Source organism: Epinephelus lanceolatus, chromosome 15 (genome assembly GCF_041903045.1).
Source record: "Epinephelus lanceolatus isolate andai-2023 chromosome 15, ASM4190304v1, whole genome shotgun sequence".
Classification (NCBI taxonomy): domain Eukaryota; kingdom Metazoa; phylum Chordata; class Actinopteri; order Perciformes; family Serranidae; genus Epinephelus; species Epinephelus lanceolatus.
In genome coordinates, this window is record NC_135748.1 from 20,593,052 (window position 1) to 20,613,245 (window position 20,194).

At 42.3% G+C, this 20,194-nt stretch overlaps 1 protein-coding gene across 2 annotated transcripts; it reads left to right on the plus strand.

Annotated features, from left to right (window-relative positions):
* Window positions 1-44: 44 nt before the first annotated feature.
* atg2b (autophagy related 2B) lies at window positions 45-19,681 on the plus strand. 2 transcript variants are annotated; one of them, XM_033642416.2, is made up of 43 exons: window positions 45-176; window positions 792-1,203; window positions 1,317-1,479; window positions 1,609-1,761; window positions 1,855-1,957; window positions 3,908-4,070; window positions 4,154-4,333; window positions 4,454-4,550; window positions 4,663-4,827; window positions 4,960-5,111; window positions 5,358-5,469; window positions 6,228-6,471; window positions 6,569-6,731; window positions 6,871-6,963; window positions 7,066-7,254; window positions 7,462-7,735; window positions 7,835-7,943; window positions 8,024-8,225; window positions 9,523-9,665; window positions 10,009-10,166; window positions 10,301-10,476; window positions 10,576-10,726; window positions 10,820-11,022; window positions 12,545-12,625; window positions 12,728-12,834; window positions 12,918-13,010; window positions 13,099-13,169; window positions 13,260-13,336; window positions 13,439-13,609; window positions 13,709-13,841; window positions 13,929-14,128; window positions 14,221-14,450; window positions 15,227-15,344; window positions 15,437-15,628; window positions 15,706-15,807; window positions 15,912-15,990; window positions 16,079-16,289; window positions 17,059-17,128; window positions 17,213-17,295; window positions 17,483-17,604; window positions 17,905-18,059; window positions 18,157-18,306; window positions 18,401-19,681. In XM_033642416.2, exons 2-43 carry the CDS (start codon window positions 1,042-1,044, stop codon window positions 18,629-18,631), a joined length of 6,231 nt encoding a protein of 2,076 aa, XP_033498307.1. In that variant the 5' UTR covers window positions 45-176; window positions 792-1,041; the 3' UTR covers window positions 18,632-19,681. The 2 variants fall into 2 exon arrangements, with proteins under 2 accessions (XP_033498307.1, XP_078031161.1); XM_078175035.1 differs by having other exon boundaries at window positions 10,579-10,726.
* Window positions 19,682-20,194: the final 513 nt, after the last annotated feature.

Here is a 20,194-nt window from a genome sequence, read left to right on the forward strand (position 1 = left end):
CTCTAATTTAGCTGCTTAGTTCCTAAATAATGACCTAGAAGAAATGTTGACCCAGTGCGCGTCCCGTTGTCCACACAGTTCCGCCATGTTGTGACGTCACTGTCTAATCCCACCCGAGTGTGTCGGTTCAATTGGTGCGGAGTCATGAAAGTGTTTGTAAACAACTCAGACATAAGGTAACTTAACAGCAGCGCTTATACCTCCAACAGTGTTCGTTTACGTACGCTTGTGTGCATGTCGAGCTGGTGTGTGAATGTAAAGTGTTTTTTGGTCAGTGTACACCTCACGTGCGAGGGTAGTTAAGTTTGAAAATGTTGGGTTTTAGGGTTAGCTAGCCGTCTAGCAAGCACGCACCGCTACTGCCTTAGCATGACGTTAGCCGGCTATGCTAATGTTGCCTCACTCTGCAGGCAGCAGACTAGCTAACGTAGCTAGCCGGCTAGTTAGCTTAATGACATGCCTTTGTCTAGCTAGCGTTGCTACCGTCTCTTGACTACGATGACAGCTCTGTGTGAGTAAGTATAGCTAAGGGTAGCTACTGACTAGCTAGTCTGTGACATGCTAACAGTTATTTCGCAAGTGCGTTTGGCTTGTTTACTACAGGCTAATGACACTAACGTTATCTGGACATTTTGTCTTGCACTCTATTATAACGCTACTCAGCAATTTAAACCTATGTATGCTTTAAACTGACGTATTGGTGGAGCTTGTTGTTTTCGGTTGTGTTGTAAACATTTTGTGTAAAGTGTCACATTACAAAAGAGGGGAACCATATGTGTGTGTCTCTATAGGCGACGCAAACTGGAGTCGGACCAATTCCCGCACATATCCCTGAGTGTCAACACATCCTCCAAAGTGTCCCTAATCCTGGGATGTGAAGGGTGTTTGAGCTCACGATTCCTCAATGTCTTTAAGTCGACAGGATGACACAACTGCTACACCAGTGATTAATTCATAGCTGTCTCAGTAGCCATAGCATTCCGGTTGCAGAGCCTCGAGATCCATTTCATCACCTGTGTACTGTTTACCTACTGAGTTAAGATGCCTTGGCCGTTTTCGGAGTCCATCAAGAAGCGGGCCTGCAGGTACCTCCTGCATAGGTACCTCGGTAACTTCCTGCAGGAGAAGCTGAGCTTGGATCAGCTCAGTTTAGACCTCTACCAAGGAACTGGATCACTTGCACAAGTGCCACTGGATAAATGGGTATGTGTAGAGCTACCTTTGTGGCAGGAGATACAACAGATGGATGTATTTGATTTAAACACATAATTTGCATAAACAAAGAGAAGCTTCAGCTTGATTTTTTTGTCCTACAGTCACTCAATGAGCTCCTAGAGACGGCAGATGCCCCTTTTGAGGTCATTGCAGGGTTTATCCAGACAATTTCTCTAACAGTCCCATGGGCAGCCCTACTGCATGAAAACTGTGCCCTTGAGATCAAGGGCTTGGAGATGGTGCTCAGACCAAGACCAAGAGTGGGTAAGGACCCATCTTTGAAAAAGGTTTTAGATAGATGGAAATGTGTTGTCATTTTGTAACATATTAATAAATTGACAAATGATTTTACTGAAAAGTAAATGACTGTGTCACCGCTGTATGTTCTTCTAGCATCTGGCTCTGAGCCCATGTACTGGTCCAGTTTCATGACGAGCAGCATGCAGCTTGCCAAAGAATGTCTCAGCCAGAAACTCACCGATGATATGGGAGAGAGCTTCCAGCCTTTTGAGGGATTAGAGAAGTTTGCCGAAACGATAGAGACAGGTATGTTATGTCTACACTGCTTGGCAACATTTAAAAAAGGTTTATCAGCCTAGTATTCTGTAAAGTGACTTCTGTTAATTTCCTATCTTGCAGTTTTGAGAAGAGTCAGAGTGACTTTTTTGGATACCGTTCTCAGAGTCGAACACATTCCAGAGAATTCTAAAACTGGAATTGCCCTTGAGATTCGAATCAAAAAGTAAGTGTGGACAGTCAAAAGGAAACCAGGCTGTTTCCAAAGTATTCTACATATTTTTCAACATCAGAATCTAGTTAAAAGCCTTGATCCATTATCAATCTACTTTCTCAAATCTGAAATCTATCATCAATCAGAAAGGAAGAGACATTGATCAGGAGGAGGAGACGAAAATTTCTTGAATTTTTTTAAAGAATTAGTTGTGGATAGTAAAAAAGGCTGCAGTTAAATGTACAGTCAGGTCCATAATTATTTGGACAATGATACACTTGTCATCATTTTGGCTCTGTACACCACCACAATGGGTTTTAAATGAAACAATGAATACCTGCTTAAAGTGCAGACTCTCAGCTTTCATTTAAGGCTTTTTTTCCAAAAATATAGTATGAACCGTGTAGGAATTACAACCATTTCTTCACACAGTCCCCCAACTTTAAGGGCTCATAAGTATTTGGACAAACTAACATAATCACCAATTAAACAGTCAGTTTTAATACTTGGTTGCAAATCCTTTACAGTCAATGACTGCCTGAAGTGTTGGACACATAGACATCACCAGATGCTGGGTTTCTTCCCTGGTGATGCTCTGCCAGCCCTTTACTGCAGCCATCTGCACTTCCTGCTTGTGTTTTGGGTGTTTTGCCCTCAGTTTTAGCTTCAGCAAGAGAAACGCATGCTCAGTTGGATTCAGGTCAGATGATATGACTTGGCCGTTGCAGAACATTCCACTTCTTTGCCTCAAAAATGTCTTTGGTGGCTTTTGCAGTATGCTTCAGGTCAATGTCCATCTGCACTGTGAAGCATCGTCCAATGAGTTTTGAAGCATTTGGTTGAATCTGAGCAGATAATGGTGCCCCAAACACTTCAGCTTTCATCCTGCTGCTCTTGTCAGCAGTCACATCATCAATAAATACAAGAGAACCAGTTCCACTGGCAGCCATACATGGCCATGATATAACAGCACCTTCACCATGCTTCACTGATGAGGTGGTGTGCTTTGGATCATGAGCAGTTCCTTCCCTTCTTCCTTCTCTTGTCTTCCCATCATTCTGGTAGTTGATCTTTGTTTTATCTGTCCATAGTATGCTGTTCCACAACTGTACAGGCTTTTTAGATGGTTTTTGACAAACTCTAATCTGGCCTTCCATTTTTAAGGCTAACCAATGGTTTGCATCTTGTGATAAACCCTCGGTATTTATTCTAGTGAAGTCTTGTCTTGCTTACAAGAGCAGCAGGATGAAAGCTGAAGTGTTTGGGGCACCATTATCTGCTCAGATTCAACTAAATGCTTCAAAACTCATTGGACGATGCTTCACAGTGCAGATGGACAATGACCTGAAGCATACTGCAAAAGCAACCAAAGACATTTTTAAGGCAAAGAAGTGGAATGTTCTGCAATGGCCAAGTCATATCATCTGACCTGAATCCAATTGAGCATGCGTTTCTCTTGCTGAAGCTAAAACTGAGGGCAAAACACCCAAAACACAAGCAGGAAGTGCAGACGGCTGCAGTAAAGGGCTGGCAGAGCATCACCAGGGAAGAAACCCAGCATCTGGTGATGTCTATGTGTCCAACACTTCAGGCAGTCATTGACTGCAAAGGATTTGCAACCAAGCATTAAAACTGACTGTTTAATTGATGATTATGTTAGTTTGTCCAAATACTTATGAGCCCTTAAAGTTGGGGGACTGTGTGAAGAAATGGTTGTAATTCCTACACGGTTCATACTACATTTTTGAAAAAAGCCTTAAATGAAAGCTGAGAGTCTGCACTTTAAGCAGGTATTCATTGTTTCATTTAAAACCCATTGTGGTGGTGTACAGAGCCAAAATGATGACAAGTGTATCATTGTCCAAATAATTATGGACCTGACTGTATGTAGTAGATGTATTAGTTTTCGCTGTCATACTGTAGGTTGTTGACGGGCTTACTGTGCTCTGTGGTTGCTTTCAGGATTGTTTACTGCGATGAAACAGGCGAGGAGAGTTCAAGTGTGAATGTGCATCAGCCAACCACATTTGCACATAAAAACCTGCAGATGGAAGGCATTACTGTATTTTGGGATGAGTTTTCAGATGTGTCCCGTGCTGGTTGTAAATCTTCATCCACTCCAACGGTTGGTGCAGCAGTTATTTGAAATTTGGCTTAAAAGTGTATGTATATGCCAGCCTTGGAATATATTTATCTCTTATTTTGCAGGAAACTGAGCCAAAGCTCTCCCCTAGCTGGAATCCCAAAATAATATGTGAGCCTCATCCCCAGTTTACAGAGCCTGTATCCTCTTCAACACCCTTTGAACCTGTGCAGGTTGGGAGCCTCGGTGGTAAAATTGAGCTCTCCCTCACTCTGAAAAACAACTTGGCTATGCCTGGAGCAAAGGTAAACAAAACATGTCCTAAAAACAAAATATTATAATAAACAAAAACATAATTATTTAAGCAATATTATAAACTGTAAGTTATTACCATTAACTGGGTGTTTTACATACTTTGCTTTCAGCTGGAGGTTGTTGGACATATTGATACACTTATTATCCTGCTATCCCCACGGCAAGTTCATCTTCTTCTGGACTTGTGTGGAGCTTTCTCTGGTGGAGGTGAGCACCACTCTGTTCATAGAGAGCATTTGGGATCAAACTAATAATTATGTCGCTGAATGAGTTACTTAGAAGTAGAGTGAATAAAGTATTTCGTATTCTTTGTGTGAAGGTGCACAAGAATGGGCTAAAGATAGAAAGAGCCGACCCATACAGCAAGAGGATGAGTATCGGCTTCATATGGAACTGAACCGCTGTCTGAAGAAGGATACCGCTGTGCCAGGAGCAGACCCCGACCTCTTTGAGAGCCAGACCACCCGAACTGTGTCTAGTCGAGGTTGGACTGAAACACTGTTCCCCTAACCTCTGACCCTTCATAGAAACCAGATATCATGGTAGCATCTGTCTAATGAAATGTGTTATTTTTTTGTCCTGTATGTATTTTTAAACCCATCTGTGGTGGGTGTAGATGATGTGTTCTTCTCCATGGCAGACATGGACATGTCTCACAGCCTGTCATCCCTTCCTCCTCTGGGTGAACCACCCACCGTTGACTTGGATTTGTCACTCAACAGCAACTACTCAGCCTCACCAGGAGAATCTCCCTCTGGAAATGCAACAGTACGTCTTCACCTCTTTGAGTACAGTCATAAAGATACATTAAATGTAACTGAGCGTTAGGATTCTCAGTGGTCTGGTTTCTCAATTACATTCTGAATTAGATCCTCAGCAAATTGCAGTACCATGTAACTGAATCTCTACACTGACAAAATTAGAAGATATACACATTATTATTTTCAGTGTGGGTGACTTAGTTTGTGTGGTAAAATATTTATAAATGAACTTCTGTTGTTACATTTTCTGTAGGCTCTGTGGGAGGATTACATGGACGTACCACGACAAAGAGAGAAGCAGACTAACGAAACTCCTGTCCAGTCGCGGGATCCACAACTGCCTCAAAAATTACTGAGGCAGACGTGTAAGTATGACAATATTTCAGTGTATTTTTACATACTTTATACACATTAAAGTGTAAACAGACCCCCCTCCACCAAGCTGTGTTTTTGTTGGCACTGCCGTTGCAGAGCCTAGCAACTACCAACAACAGAGTACACAATGTATTTTTGTTGTCCAGAGTTACTTCAGTTGTTCCACCATCAACCACTTCTGCTGCTGGGAATACTAACTGCAAAGAACTCACTGATACTTTTTGGTAACTGGGAATAGCGACCAGGGAAAACAAAAGTGCTGTCCTCCTGTCCTTACACAATACCTGACACACTTACTTTGTAAATCGTAATGTAAATTGTAAATCTTCGTAAATTGAGCCCTCATCTTCCTGGGATCATACCTGGTGGCAGACAGAATTGCTCTGTGAAAGTGAGGCTTGTAGCGAACCAATCTAAACACTGACAGTGTCATTCTACAGCCATGCCCTTGTGCAATCAACACTTACATCATTATGATAAACAAAAAACATGTCTACCTCCACTTTAAACTGTTAAATAGTAGTCTCTCTGTGGCCGTGTGCTAAAGGGAGGTAAAGTTGTTGGCATGTTTTCATTCCAAGCAAAGATAACATCAACATATCTTCCTGATTAGATCTCTGTTTAGGCTGTAGAAATGGTGAAGGTCTTGTCTCTATGAAAACCTACCAGCACTCAGTGCACACGGTTATCATTACACCACAGTGAAAACAAAGTATCCATATTTATATCTGCTATCATTGTATTTCAGCCCATCCATCCAAAACCCACGGCGATGAGTCGAGGCCAGAGCTGGTGTTGAGGTTAACACTCAGTAGCCTGGCTATCTCAGTCCTCCACATCGACCCACTGCCACCACCAGATTCCGCTCCCAGTCCCCTCGGCCCCATGGCTGCACACTTCTTCAGCATGGTGGGCCCGGGCCACCTCGCCCCAGCTGCTTTCCTTCAGTCTCGGACGGTGTTTAACCAGGCCTGCCCCCATGACCATCTCAGGTGCACTGCACTTTTTTCTACTTCTGTTTCTGCAATATTATACTTGATTTGTCATTTAATTGTTTTATGTCTGTCTGTTCTGGGCTTATATTTGCAGATTTGTGGGCCAAGGCCTGAAGATCAACTATGAGCACTGTCAGGGATCCAGCCTGCGGACTTTCAGCACTGACGTCTCCCTCAACCAGATGGAGTTTCTTGAGTGCCTGTTCCCCTCTGAGGCCGTCATTGGTGGCTCCCAAAGAGGCATTCAGTACACTGAGGTTAGAGTTTCAAGCCTGAGCTAAGCACATTTTGCACTGCACTGAGCTTTGGTTGGATAAACACATTCAAGTACGCCTGAAAGTTGCAGCTGGCATGACCCCAAGAGTGTTTCTCACTAGTTTCTCTGTCACACCTCAGCTCCTGACATTTGACACCACAGCCAGTGCTGATGCGCCGCTTACCACCTGCCTTCACCTGCTTTACAAACAGGCTGAGCGCAGAGGCCCTCAGGTAACTGTGTTTATTAGTTGGACTGAAACAGCAGCACTAACATTTAACACTCAAACACATTGTCAGGCTTCTGCTCAATTAATCTTTTGGCTCTCTGTGCAGGGCGGCCAGGTTCGCCTCAGCACTATTCCCAGGAAAGCAGAGATCCAGGTGGAGCTGGGTCCCGTGCGCTCTGAGCTCGACATCAGCATCGTTGACCGTCTAAACTCGTTGCTTCAACCTCAGAAGCTGGCCACTACAGAGTTGATGGCCTCCCACATGTACACATCCTATAATAAACACGTCAGCCTGGTAAGGGCGTCCCACTAACTACTTTTATTCATATTTCTAAATATTCTTTATCTCAGATGTCTCAGTGATGATTAATGCATCCTAGAAAATAATTGTCACAACTGATCATATAAGTCTTCTCTGTCTTAGATTAAAAAGGTGAATTAGTCGCGTGTGTTTAGGCTCTATAATTGTGTAATTCCTTGTCTCTTTAATCTAATTTCACAGCATAAGGCCTTCACAGAGGTTTTCCTTGATGACAGCCATACTCCCACCAACTGTCATGTAACGCTGACTGTGAATGCCCCATTGCTGGGCCTTGCAATCCGCTTCCCCATTCCTGACTTGCGCTCAGATCAGGAGAGGGGCCCTTGGTTCAAGAAGTCCCTGCAGAAGGAAGTACTCTACCTGGAGCTGGAAGACCTGGAAGTCAAAACAGAGTTCATGGGTGGCAGCTCCCCTGACCAAACCAAAATGGAGCTCACTTTCAGGGGGCTCATTGGTATGTGGTTGAAAAGAAAAAACCTAAAGCTCCATCTAAAGATGGTTTTATCAGAGGAATCGCTCTGTAACTGCTTTTCTGTTTTCTTGCTTTGCACAGGGAAGTTTCAGGAGGAGCCGGATCAACCAGCTGCCCGGTTCCTCAGAGTGTCCCATACCATGGATGGAGACATGTCAACATCTGAGAGTGTGAAATTTGACTGGCCGAGGTAAGTTATAATCGAACCAACCTTAAACTTATCTGTCCATTCAGGGGCACCTCTCAGTGACATTAAATCTCTCCGGGCAGAATTGTGCTAAAGATGAACCCCACTGCAGTCCACTCAATCCTTGAGCGGGTGACGGCTGAAGATGATGAGGGGGCTGAGGACCACTCCCTCGAAGAGGAAGAGGAGGAAGGGGCTGCCCATTCACTGAAGGATGTGTGTGACTTTGGGAAACCAGAGCCATCACCTTTTTCATCACGAAGGGTCATGTATGAGAATGAAGAGGTAGGTTCATTCTTTAAAAAATGTTGCGCTTAAATTCCAAAGAGACGCCGTTGCAATGTGCACATGTTCCTGAGTGCCTATTTTTTTAGGGCGCGACAGCTGCGCCTTGAGATAAACAGAGTTCAACTTTTGGAGTGCAGCAGCACACACTGCATGATAAATATGGAGAAGAGGTTAAACATTTTAGTGCACAGCTGCCCGAGATTTACATCTGTTCTTATAAACAGCAACTGTAAGAAGATCAGTTCTGCACTCAGGATTTCAGGAAAACAGGCTATGGTACAGTGCTTGTTAAGGTTGCTTAGCAACCTCAGACGCAACCTGCCCCTGCACTCTTGTAAGCTGGCACAGAAAAGGCACAAGAGTAGCACCCTGCATTTTCCAGGCGGTTGAAGATGTGGCATGTGTAAGGCCCCTAAGGAAATTTCTTAAAATTTGACACAAACGTTCACTTAGACTGAAGAATAATCTGATAAGAATTTGGTGGTTGAAGGTCAAAGGTCAGTGTGACCTCACAAAGCATGTTTTTGGCTGTAACTCAAGAGTTCTTAAGCTAATTACGACAAAACTTCACATAAATGTCATATAGAACAGCTTATATCCAAAAAGTCAAAGGTCAACTTCAGTGTGACATGATGTTCTGCATAAAACACTTTTCTGGACATGACTCATCATCATATCTCAGGAACAGAAGGGGAGACATTTGGTCAGATACTGAACTGGTGACACTAATCTTGGTTTCCCACCTTTAAACTGTGCTGATTGTATAGATCCTCTGTGCTGCTGGGGGGAAGATGTGTGTGAAGTGTCCATGACATGTTTTCACAGACATGGATGTAAACTGTAAGAGAAACTTGACTTGAACACCACAAACTTTTAGTTACACTAAAAAATATTGCAGCACACATATTTCCTTATATCTGAAAAAGGTCCAGTGTGTAGGATTTAGTAGCATCTAGTGGTGAGGTTGCAGAACTGAAACTTCTCCTGTGTGCTGAGCGTGTCAAAGAGACAGAAAAAAACAGAGTCTGAATTACCACAGAGGTGACGTTTCAAGCTTCACAGTCTTCAGATCAAGCTTAAATTTGCATAATTGAAGAATTGTTGTTTCAGTTGTGATGATGGCATTGGTTCAGAGCAGGTGTGTTTAGTGCAGGTGGAAACATTTGCATTCAGGAGCGAGGGTGTCCTCTGGTTGATGTATTTTAATATATGATGGATGCATCACTATGTAAACAGCAACATGAGCACTTCTTTGCATGCCTAACCTTTAGAAAGTCTTTTTTTTTTATTCCAGATGGTCATCCCTGGTGATGTTGCTGAGATGACAGAATTCCAGGAAAAAACGATGAACAACTCTCGCTTCGTCCTTGAGTTGTGTTTCCCCAATGTGCAGTTAGTGCTCCCCACCAAGGCGTTTTATGAAAAACTGCATAACAGGTACGGAATTTGTGATATGAAACAAAATGGCAGGACAAGTTTGTTAAAGCTTGAGTCATACAGTGGGACAGTGCAGCAGTAAACTTATGAAACTTTGTCACATGTATGTATGTGTTTTGTAAGAGCTAAAAATCAGCAGATAATCATTTTTTGCCGACGTCCTTTATACCAATATTTTCATTTCAGGCTGTTACGAATGTCATTTTAAAGCCTCTATCTGCAGATACCAATGACATGCCGATATTATCATTCATCCCTACATTTAAGATATGATAAGGTACCTATGAAGATACTTGTTGTTGTACCTGTTCCATACATAAAATGTATATTCTCAATATTTTAGGATAAACAATGACCTGCTGCTGTGGGAGCCCACTGCTCCATCTCCAGTGGAGACGGTGGAAAGCATGCCATATGGAGTTGGACTCTCTGTCGCCAGTCAGCTGATCAACACCTACTCCAAAGACAGCTTCAGCCAGTTCCGCTCTACTGGTCCCGAGGGTGAGACGACAGAAAATGTTTCTCATGAATTAGCGTTTTTTTTTTCAGACTCTAGAATTGTGTCAAATATGAGGTCATGTTTAAACAACCTGCAGCTCGTCACTTTATAAACATGCTTTGTGCTGTACTTGTAGATGAGACCAGTGGCTCAGAGGAGGAGACCATGCACTACTACTCTCCTGCATCTGACCTGGGCCACAGGTCTCGCAAGAAGAAAAAGCCCAAAGCTCACAGCAAGACCTCCCAGAGCCTGTTCTCTGTCATCCTCAGTGTCAATCATGGCCTGGTGGCGCTTCAAACTAATGCTAAGGTAAACTCACATCCTTATTGATATCACATACTGTCCTCACAGTTTATTCAGGCATATTGTTTTGTGGATAGTGGGACTGAGTTTCCATCTTTCTTTCAGAAGGAGGATAAAACTATACTGAAAAACAAACACGGTGAGTTCTGGCTAGAGGTGAAAAATGCTGTGCTGTTCAGTGTGACACAATACGAAGGCTATAAAGATCAACACTACGTCTGCTTCCACACCAGTAATATCTGCATGTATCACCAAGGTAAACCAGCTGCACATACTTACTACAATATTACTCCTATGCTGTTCTATGTTTGTGACATTTGTTGATAATGTGACCTTAATATCTGTTCAGGACTTGTGGATGGAGGCACCTCTGTCTCAGACATCAAGTTGCCATGCAGGACACATCCCCACTGGTTAGAGCCGACCATCTACCAGTCCGAGACGTCTCCTGAGAGATCCTCAACGCCCTCAGAGGGTATTGGTCTGGAGGCCCGCAGCATGGTGTCTGTTGCTGTCAAAATCTCATCGCAGAATGCAGAACGCAATGTCAAGGTAGATTACTCAAATCACTGATGGGGCGCCTTTAGTTCACCCTGGTATCGATTCTCTGCCCGTTGAGCTGTGTTGGATTCATGGGACCCCCTGAAATTAGGCAGTGTCCACTTAAGACCCCAAAATCACGTTGCTTAGGTCAGTGACCAGTTTCACCATTGTGAAATTTTCAGATTGTCAAAATAGTGTCATTTTTAGAGGCATAAAGATGTAAAACTACCAATTATTTCATAAGAAAAAAACAATTATAGACCAATAAAGAAAAATTACAGATTTTTTTGTAGCAGAACTTGAAGCACTCGTTCTCCCTCACTGACAAATTCTTCATCAGCACACCATCACTGCTTGCAGTAAGTTTTGTTTTCACTTTTATTGCTGGCTCAGCACTAAAACCAAGTTTGGGGATTTTTTGCTATGTGACATTAGTGATTGATAGAACAGTGTGCTTCAGCATGGCTCACGTTAGAGGGAAGATAGGAGCTGTAACTGCCGCAGCATTAACAGTTGTGACACATACAATAAAATCTGCTATGATGTTACGACATGTTGTCACATAATTGGATGCAGCTGTGGCTCAGGAGGTAGAGCTGGTCGATTGATCCCTTGCTGCTCCAGACCACATGCCGAAGTATCCTTGGGCAAGATGCAAATGTGCCATCAGTGTGTGAATGCGTATGTATGTTTTGACTGAGCAGCAGGTGACACCTCGGTCACCAATGTGTGAATGTGGCATGTAGTATTAAAGCTTTGAGTGGCCGGAAGACTGCAAAAGGTGCTACACAAGTGCAAGTCCATTTACCAGAGGTCTTATCAAAGATGTTTCTGGCTTACCGAGCTTTTTATATCACCTGTAATACATCAGCTGAAGGTTTCATCTTTCTTTGCCAGCATTTGCATATTAGACAGGGAATGGCCTTCGGATACGTGACATACCCAATCTAGCTCGTCCGGGGTATATTTGAATCTCAGATGTTAGGGAAGTGCCAGACATTGCCCCTGTCAGCATAGGATCGTAAAAACACCTCTCCAATAACAAACTTTACACAGATACAAGTCAGTATACTTGAGGTTATTTATTTAAGGGGACGTAAATATAAGAAAAATCACATTGTTGAGTGAAGGGGATCTTGAAGGACTCTCTTATCCTGTTAATCAACTTGCAATGTCTTTTCCTCTTTGCAGGATTCCAGCCCCAGGTTAGGAAGGTGCTTTAGGAAAGAGAAAAGAAAGACTAAGAGTATTTGTCCTGTAGATGGTGCTGTTGTCAAACTGAATGATTTTTCTTGATCTCTGCACCTCCAACCGAAACTCTTACCTTGGGCATGGTAAATAACCATGCTTTCGAAGTGGGACACATAGAGTTCGCTAACCCATGCGTAGTTCAATAATGGGCAGCTGAGTCAGCATTTTTATCCTGGGATGATTATATGGTGATTATTGAATTAGTTGACAGAACTGTTGCTTAAAGTTCAGCTTACTTTTTTTCTGCTCACTTTTGGTAATGTGTGCTCTTTTTATGCAGGAATTTCTGGTTGCTATTGGAGTGAGAGGAGCCACGCTGCAGCACAGAGTGGTCCCTCCTAGCCTGGGCTGGTATGACCAGGTATGACCATATAGACACACAAATATTGAGAGTGTGTTTGAAGTAAATATAATGCAATTAAATGACACATATATAATCTTAATGCCACTTTATGTGCAACAGATTGTTGACTTTCTGAATGTTTCCGATGAGCCTGTGCTGGGTTACGCCCCTCCTACATCTGTCACCACCCTACATTTACACCTGTGGAGCTGCTCTCTAGACTACAGGTAAAATAGACCTCAGACCTCCCACTAAATGATGACTTATTTGTGATCTGTGTGTGTATTCTAATTTGTCTTTCTCTCGACAGACCCCTTTACCTGCCACTCAGATCATTGCTGATTGTTGAGACTTTCAGCATCTCCAGCAGTGTCTCTTTAGACCACTCTTCCTCAACACTCAGGTATGAATGGGTTTTGCTAGTACAAAGTTAAGAATTGTAATTGCAGTTGTGCTATAGAATAAGTGTTTTTTTAATTTGTTGTGCGCAGGATAATCTTGGACGAAGCAGCTCTGTTCCTCTCCGACAAGAGTAATGCCGTCTCTGTCAATCTGGCGCGTGGTAAGCTGACTTTAGTAATGATTTTGAATAAACTGCTTGAAATGTTTAAATGCAGCTTTGACAGATGTTTGCCTCTGGTTTTTGTCACAGATTACGTCCAAGTGGTGGACATGGGAACACTGGAGCTGAGGATTACAGCCGTCAAACCTGGAGTGGATGGAAAGTTGGTAAGAGTTGTGTCTCTACCTGAAGTTAATGTTTTAAACATTTTTCTCTCAAAAATAAGGTTAAAGAATGTTATTAATTTTTCACTGTCTCTTGGGTGACAGTCAGAGCCCAGATTTGAGCTACGCTGTTCCAGTGATGTTATCCACATCAGAACCTGTTCAGACTCCTGTGCCGCTCTCATGAATCTTATCCAGTATGTAGCGAGCTATGGAGACTTACTGCCTCCTGCAGAACCAGAGGCCAAGCACAGCAGCGTTACACAAAGAACCAAGGTAAGCAGTTACTCCGACATTAGACAGTACTACACAGCTACAATGCGGCTGAAAACCTCCACTAGTCAAACATGCTTAGTTGAGTGTATTTTCGGACAGGCGGAGTTTCCTAGTCGGCCCACGTCTCAGACCCCGTTGCTTGCCGAGACTGAGCAGCAGATGTTGCAGGATCTGATGAGCGAAGCGATGGAGGAGACTGATGGGCAGCATGCACCTGGGCCGCAGCAGAACGGTGAAGACTTTGATCAGTAAAGATAAAGTTTTAGCTTCATGAATGATATAACTGATCTAGAGTTTATTCTTTTTCACACATCTATAGGTGCACATGAGGAGCCGAATCAAGACCACGATCCACCTCGCTCCGACCTATTCTTGTTCCCGGATGAGAGTGGGAATTTCAACCAAGACTCAAGCCCCACTTACCCTATGCTCCACTCTCCTCTCATTACTCCTGTGCCTAGCCTGACCCATGAGACGGACGACTTTTGTATCTTGGAGACACCAGGTTCCAGAGGAGAGGTCAGGATATACTTATTCACACACTCATGGCTATGTAACAAAAGAGACTCAAAAATCTGTGTTGGCTCACTGTAAAGCGATGTATGTTTCAGGATCTTGATCAGGAGCCCGTGGTAAAACAGCTTACGTCAGATCCTGTGGAAATCAAATCTGATTACTTCAGTCAGCCTCTAGAAGGGAGTGACTCCAGAAGTGGAGCCATGAACTTTCCCATCCCAGAGGTGCGCTACCTCATCAAGGAGATCTCCGTAGTCTGGCATCTGTATGGTGGGAAGGACTTTGGGAGCGCCACTTTCACAGCCTCTCCTGCTAGAAGCCGGGGGTGAGCCACTACCTTTATAACTGTGCACACGCTTTTTTCCTTTTTAAATGTAGTCAAGGGGAAACAGACTTGTCTAATCTGTATCCTTTTATGTTAATGTTTTACTTTAAAATGTATCATATTTTATTTATGTATTGTTTTTATTCATTTTAACTCAGATTTTTTTGTATCATTTTTACATCTTTCTATTTTATTTCATTTAATTTTTACTATGTTATTATCATTAAGTCTTTTGTACTTAATTTTTTTGTCACCTTTACTATCTCACTATCTCTCAATAGCCATTTTTACGCAGAGATTCTGTGACAGGACTGTAACAAAGACCCTTTATTGCGCTAGCGCACCAAATGCAGGCACAATGCCATCCCAGTGTGTGATTATTAGATTGTATGTTGGCGTTCTGGACGTAAAAGAGGCATGATGGGAATGACGTGTAACACAACAGCGTCGGCCTCTAGTGTGACATATACATGTCAGGCAGCGCTTACAAAACAATAAAAGTGGCTTGACATAGCAATAACAATCATTTACCGTCCCTATTATATGGCAGCTGATTTCATTCGCTTCTCGGAGGGTGAGGACATCATTATCGCCCCAATTAACAGATATTTCCATTTGCTGGACTTCTTCTTTGAGTTAGCTGCTAACTGCTATCAGCTGCTTTTTAAGTCTCCCAGTGGTGGCGTTCACACAGCACACATAACACATCGTCAAAACATCACACCTATCCTGTCCTGAACTTTCAATAAACAAAACTGTGGAACTCCGCCTTGCAGGTCGACACCCCATAGCTCCCCCTCTCAAACTCCAGTCAGACAGGCGAAGGCTTCAGGACGGACAGGAGGTGGTAGAGGAAGGAACCCTGATGTCCTGATGGAGATACAGCTCAGCAAGGTAAAGTTCCTCTATGCCTGGAATAAATGCTTATTATGTTACTCTCATAGGGATCACAGGAACACCAGCTTTTCTTTGACCTTTTCCCCTAGGTGAGATTTCAGCATGAGGTGTACCCACAGGCCCAGGTGGCATCTGGGCCAGCAGTGGATCAGCCAGTCTCTCGGCAGGTGTTTGTTGTGCAGGACTTGGAAATTCGAGACAGACTGGCTACCTCACAGATGAACAAGTTCCTCTACTTGTATTCTAGCAAAGAAATGCCCCGAAAAGCCCATTCTAACATGGTGAGGAAGGCACCACACTCACATTAACCCAGTCACATCTCGGCCTTGTGTAACATTCTATGTACTTGTGGTCTTAGTTGACAGTTAAGGCGCTGCACATGTGTCCCGAGTCGGGCCAGGCTCCTCAGGAGTGCTGTTTGCGTGTTTCCCTGATGCCTCTTCGCCTCAATATTGATCAGGTAAACACTCTGACACAGACAATTTTTCAAGTGTATCAAAGATATGTATCAGCATCCTCAGTAAATGTGTTGAAGTGACAGCCTTGTTTTTTGTTTCCTTGAAGGATGCACTGTTCTTCTTGAAAGACTTCTTTACCAGTCTTGCTACTGAGGTTGAGTTTTTCTCACCGCCCATTCAAGAAGGTCATTATTCTTAGTAACTCAAACATCATTTAACATAGCCCTAGCACTCAAATATTGGCTCCTAATATGATGACATTTTCTTCTGTAGCTGTCTGTGTTTCCACAAAAAAAGTGGCTGCCCCAGAGATCTCCTGCAGCTTCTCGAAGCACGCTGGCAGCAGCCAGGACCCGGTCCCGATCATCTCAGTGCCTGCTCAGAGACGTTTGAGTCATAACGGTTTCTCCACATCTGGCAGGGAGGAAGTGACTGATAATGAAGCCTCTGCTCCTTCCTTTACAGACCAACCAATCTTCTTTAGGTCAGCATTAAAAAAACGAAACAATGACTAAATATTACGGTTTTTGCTCTTATTCTGAAAAAAATAGAATATTCCTACTAAGCTGTTTGCATGGCTGATAGAAATGAATATTCTACTAATATTCCTGTTTACATGCACCCATGCATACTCTGATTAATGTGCCCTAATGTCATTTATAACAACAAAAATCTTGAAAAGTGGAACGACTGGAGCCACTTGTGCTATTTTGCTCCCTTACATCAAAATATGATTTTGAGTTTTCCACAGGAGGTGGAGACTCTGCGAATATAGCCTCCTTCTTTTATTCCTTCAACCACCTTCTCGAAAAAGTCTTTGTAGTGATATTTGCGCGAATCCAGAACCCTGTCGATATCCTTTTTTTTTTTTTCATGCTGTTCAAAAGTAGGTGTGTTTCTTCTTCTGACCAAAAGTTTAGGCTTTTGTTTTGTGTACACATCTTTATCCCAGTTGGTTTTTATACAACGCATCATTGACAATACACAGAGCTGACACTAAAAAATCAAGAGGCCAAGTGGCGCAAACTGCTAAAAACCCCCAACTGAGATGCATCTTCTGAATGCGCTGTATACATGTCCAGAAAATGCTTCTTAAACCAGAATAATACTGGCACATCCCACATCTTGATCAGAAAATGCTCATGCAAATATCTCATGCGCATTCTTTTTTATAGCCTTGAATGTATGTGATGCACATATAATTTTTCTCACTCAACTTGTTTATGTTTGGTTACATTTTGTTTTTCTGACAGGGAGTTTCGATTTACCTCTGAGGTTCCCATTCGCTTGGATTATCATGGGAAACATGTTGCAATGGAGCAGGTACATGATCTTAGTGGGCTGTGTATTAATTCCGCATTATTCCATTTGTGCCTTGTGACTGATTTTATGTTTGCTGTTTTTCAGGGGACATTCGCAGGGATCATTATCGGGTTGACGCAGCTCAATTGTTCAGAGCTTAAACTGAGGCGCTTGTGCTACAGACAAGGGTATGTTTATCTCACTTAATGTATATCGGACTGTGTTGCTTATGCTAATAGCTAGGATTTAAGTAAGTTATAGAGCAAATTTATATAATACATAATACATAATGCATCCTTATCAAATGCGTAAAAAAGTCTACTTGAGGAGAACCAATAATCGTTCCCAGGAAACTAATACTTGTCTGCATTTCAGATTGTTAGGTGTGGATAAGCTGTTTTCCTATGCAATAAATGAATGGCTGAATGACATTAAGAAGAACCAGCTTCCAGGACTGCTGGGCGGTGTGGGACCTATTCACTCTCTGGTACAACTAGGTGAGTAGTACAACACATGCTCTGAACTTAGTCACAGGCTTTTTGGTGTCATTACATGAACTGAGATTAACAATGTGCTTTAAGGGTCATTATAAATGGCAAAAAGAAAAATTACATTTTTCAGTCATAACTGCACCAGATTTCTTAACAATATATATGTTGCTAAATGTGTAGCTACGGCAACGTGTAATTCATGATTTCAATATTAAAGTGCTGTCGTTCACAGTGTGTGAGTTCCCTGATTCAGGTGTACCTCTTGGGTAAAGTACTCCCTGTTCCTAAGATGAATGTTCTGTTCAGTTCAGGGATTCAGGGACTTGGTCTGGCTCCCGATTGAGCAGTACAGGAAAGACGGTCGGATAGTCCGTGGGTTTCAGCGCGGCACTGCCTCCTTTGGAACCTCTACAGCCATGGCTGCTCTGGAGCTCACCAACAGGATGGTGCGGACTATCCAGGTAAACTCCTCTTAACACTTTTACTAAAAAAAAGTCTATTTACTACCAATTCATTCCTGAAGCATCAGACAAATCTATTATTTTGTGTCATTTTTAGGCAGCAGCTGAGACGGCCTACGACATGGTGTCTCCAGTGCCTGATGAGAGAGACATGAAGAGAATAAAACGGTACTCCCATTACGGACTGGCTCATCAGCCAGTTGACCTGAGAGAAGGTGTAGCCAAAGCCTATACTGTGGTAAAAGAGGTAACCAAACCTAAAGCTAAAAATTTCACTTCAGTGACGTTAATGGAATGAAACTGTATTTTGCATGAGGATTTTGTGGCGTTAACATCCACAGGGCATCACAGACACAGCACTGACCATCTACGACACAGCCACCCGGGAGCACGAGCAGCGCGGGATGACGGGCGCAGTGGGTGGAGTTCTCCGCCAGTTGCCACCAGCAGTGGTCAAGCCACTCATTATGGCCACTGAAGCCACCTCCAACGTCTTGGGTGGGATGAGGAACCAGATTCACCCTGATGCACGCCAAGAGGAGTCTCAGAAATGGAGGCAGGGCGAGGAGTAATTTTTATTGCCATATGGTTCCTGAAAGCATGACTGTACAGAAGCAACAGCTATAAAAATGTATTGGAAACTTTCTTCAGAGGTCCTTTTTGAAGAGGAACATCTCACATGTGCACATAGAGCCCTGGTGTAAATAAAATACTGTTCATCTCGTGGCAATTTGAGCTACTGTGATTCAGCTTGTGTCAGCTTACCAGTTTCCTCACAGTGCCTTCATGGTTATCAGCATTGCCCAACTGTTTGTTAATTCAAAGGGATAAAGAGTGATGACTTTATGAGCCACATATTGTCTTTATGTGGATTATGTTCTGCTGTAGGGTAGACAGCGGCATTATAAATATAAAATCATATTGAAGAAATAGGCTGTTGTCTCATGAGGCGCAACATTTGCTTCATTCTCAAGCAGCTCTGTTTACAAGTTGTATGTGGTTATCCTATTTGGTGTAAACAAACACTAATATTATAGGTGTAATGACCCTTAATTTATATAACGTACTGTACGTATGTGGGCCTTGTTATTTACTGTAAATATTCCTGATGTGTGACATTTCATGCAAATTTAAGAGAACAAGTTTAGGCACTGAATGTGTTACAGTCCTGTTATCAGCACCTTTAAGTGACTCTGAGGGTTACTTGCTCAAATGAATGAGATGGTAAGGTTACCCAAATTTATTAAGTTTCACAATTTTATTTTGAGCTGTGATCAATGTTGTGTAATGTTCACAAGAGCTGCTGCTCTGAAAAGCTGCTTTTAAAAAATTAAAATGTTTTATTGTGTCAGTCCACCGCTCACAGTTTCAAAATGTTGACACAAACTTGTACAAGAAACTATCTACTCACAATCTTGAAGCAAAGTCTTAATATTCTGCGCAACTGTTTTTTTTTAACTGTATGTTTGAAAATTGATATTTGGTGTGATATGTTGTGTTGCAGACATTTGAGTTTCCCATTTTCTTGTTTATGTGGAGAGGATAATACTTATTGTACATAAGTGTACAGTTAAATTTGTATTAAAAGCATGAAAGGGAAATAAAAACGGTGATCCATCAGAGTGAAGTGTGGTTGGATGTGATTTTTATGTTGCATAAATAAATGTGACAGTTGTAGGGGCATTTCTATACATTTATACAGAGATTTTAGGGGATTTTCTTTTATTTATTAAATTGTCGATGGATTTTGTTATTCGGGTTTTGGGTTTTGTTTCAATGAGAATATTTTTGTTATAAAAAAATGCATTTTAAGCAGCATATTTGTACATTTTTGTCACGAAGTATTTTATTTTGAAAATTATATTCAGTGACAGTTGTAGGCATTTCCGTTTATACAGTTACATACATATTTTTTGGGAAAAACCTTTTTAAATCATCATTAATGGATTGTCTTATTCAGGTTTTGTTTCTATAATATTTTTGTCATTTGGAAAACTTGTATAATAATTCACAGCAGTTAAACTTTAAGATTACTGTCGTGAAGAATTTTATTCCGAAAATTCTGTCTCATAGTGACAGCTGTAGGCATTTCCGTTCATCAGTTACATCCGGCCGGAGATTTTTTTGGAAAAAAA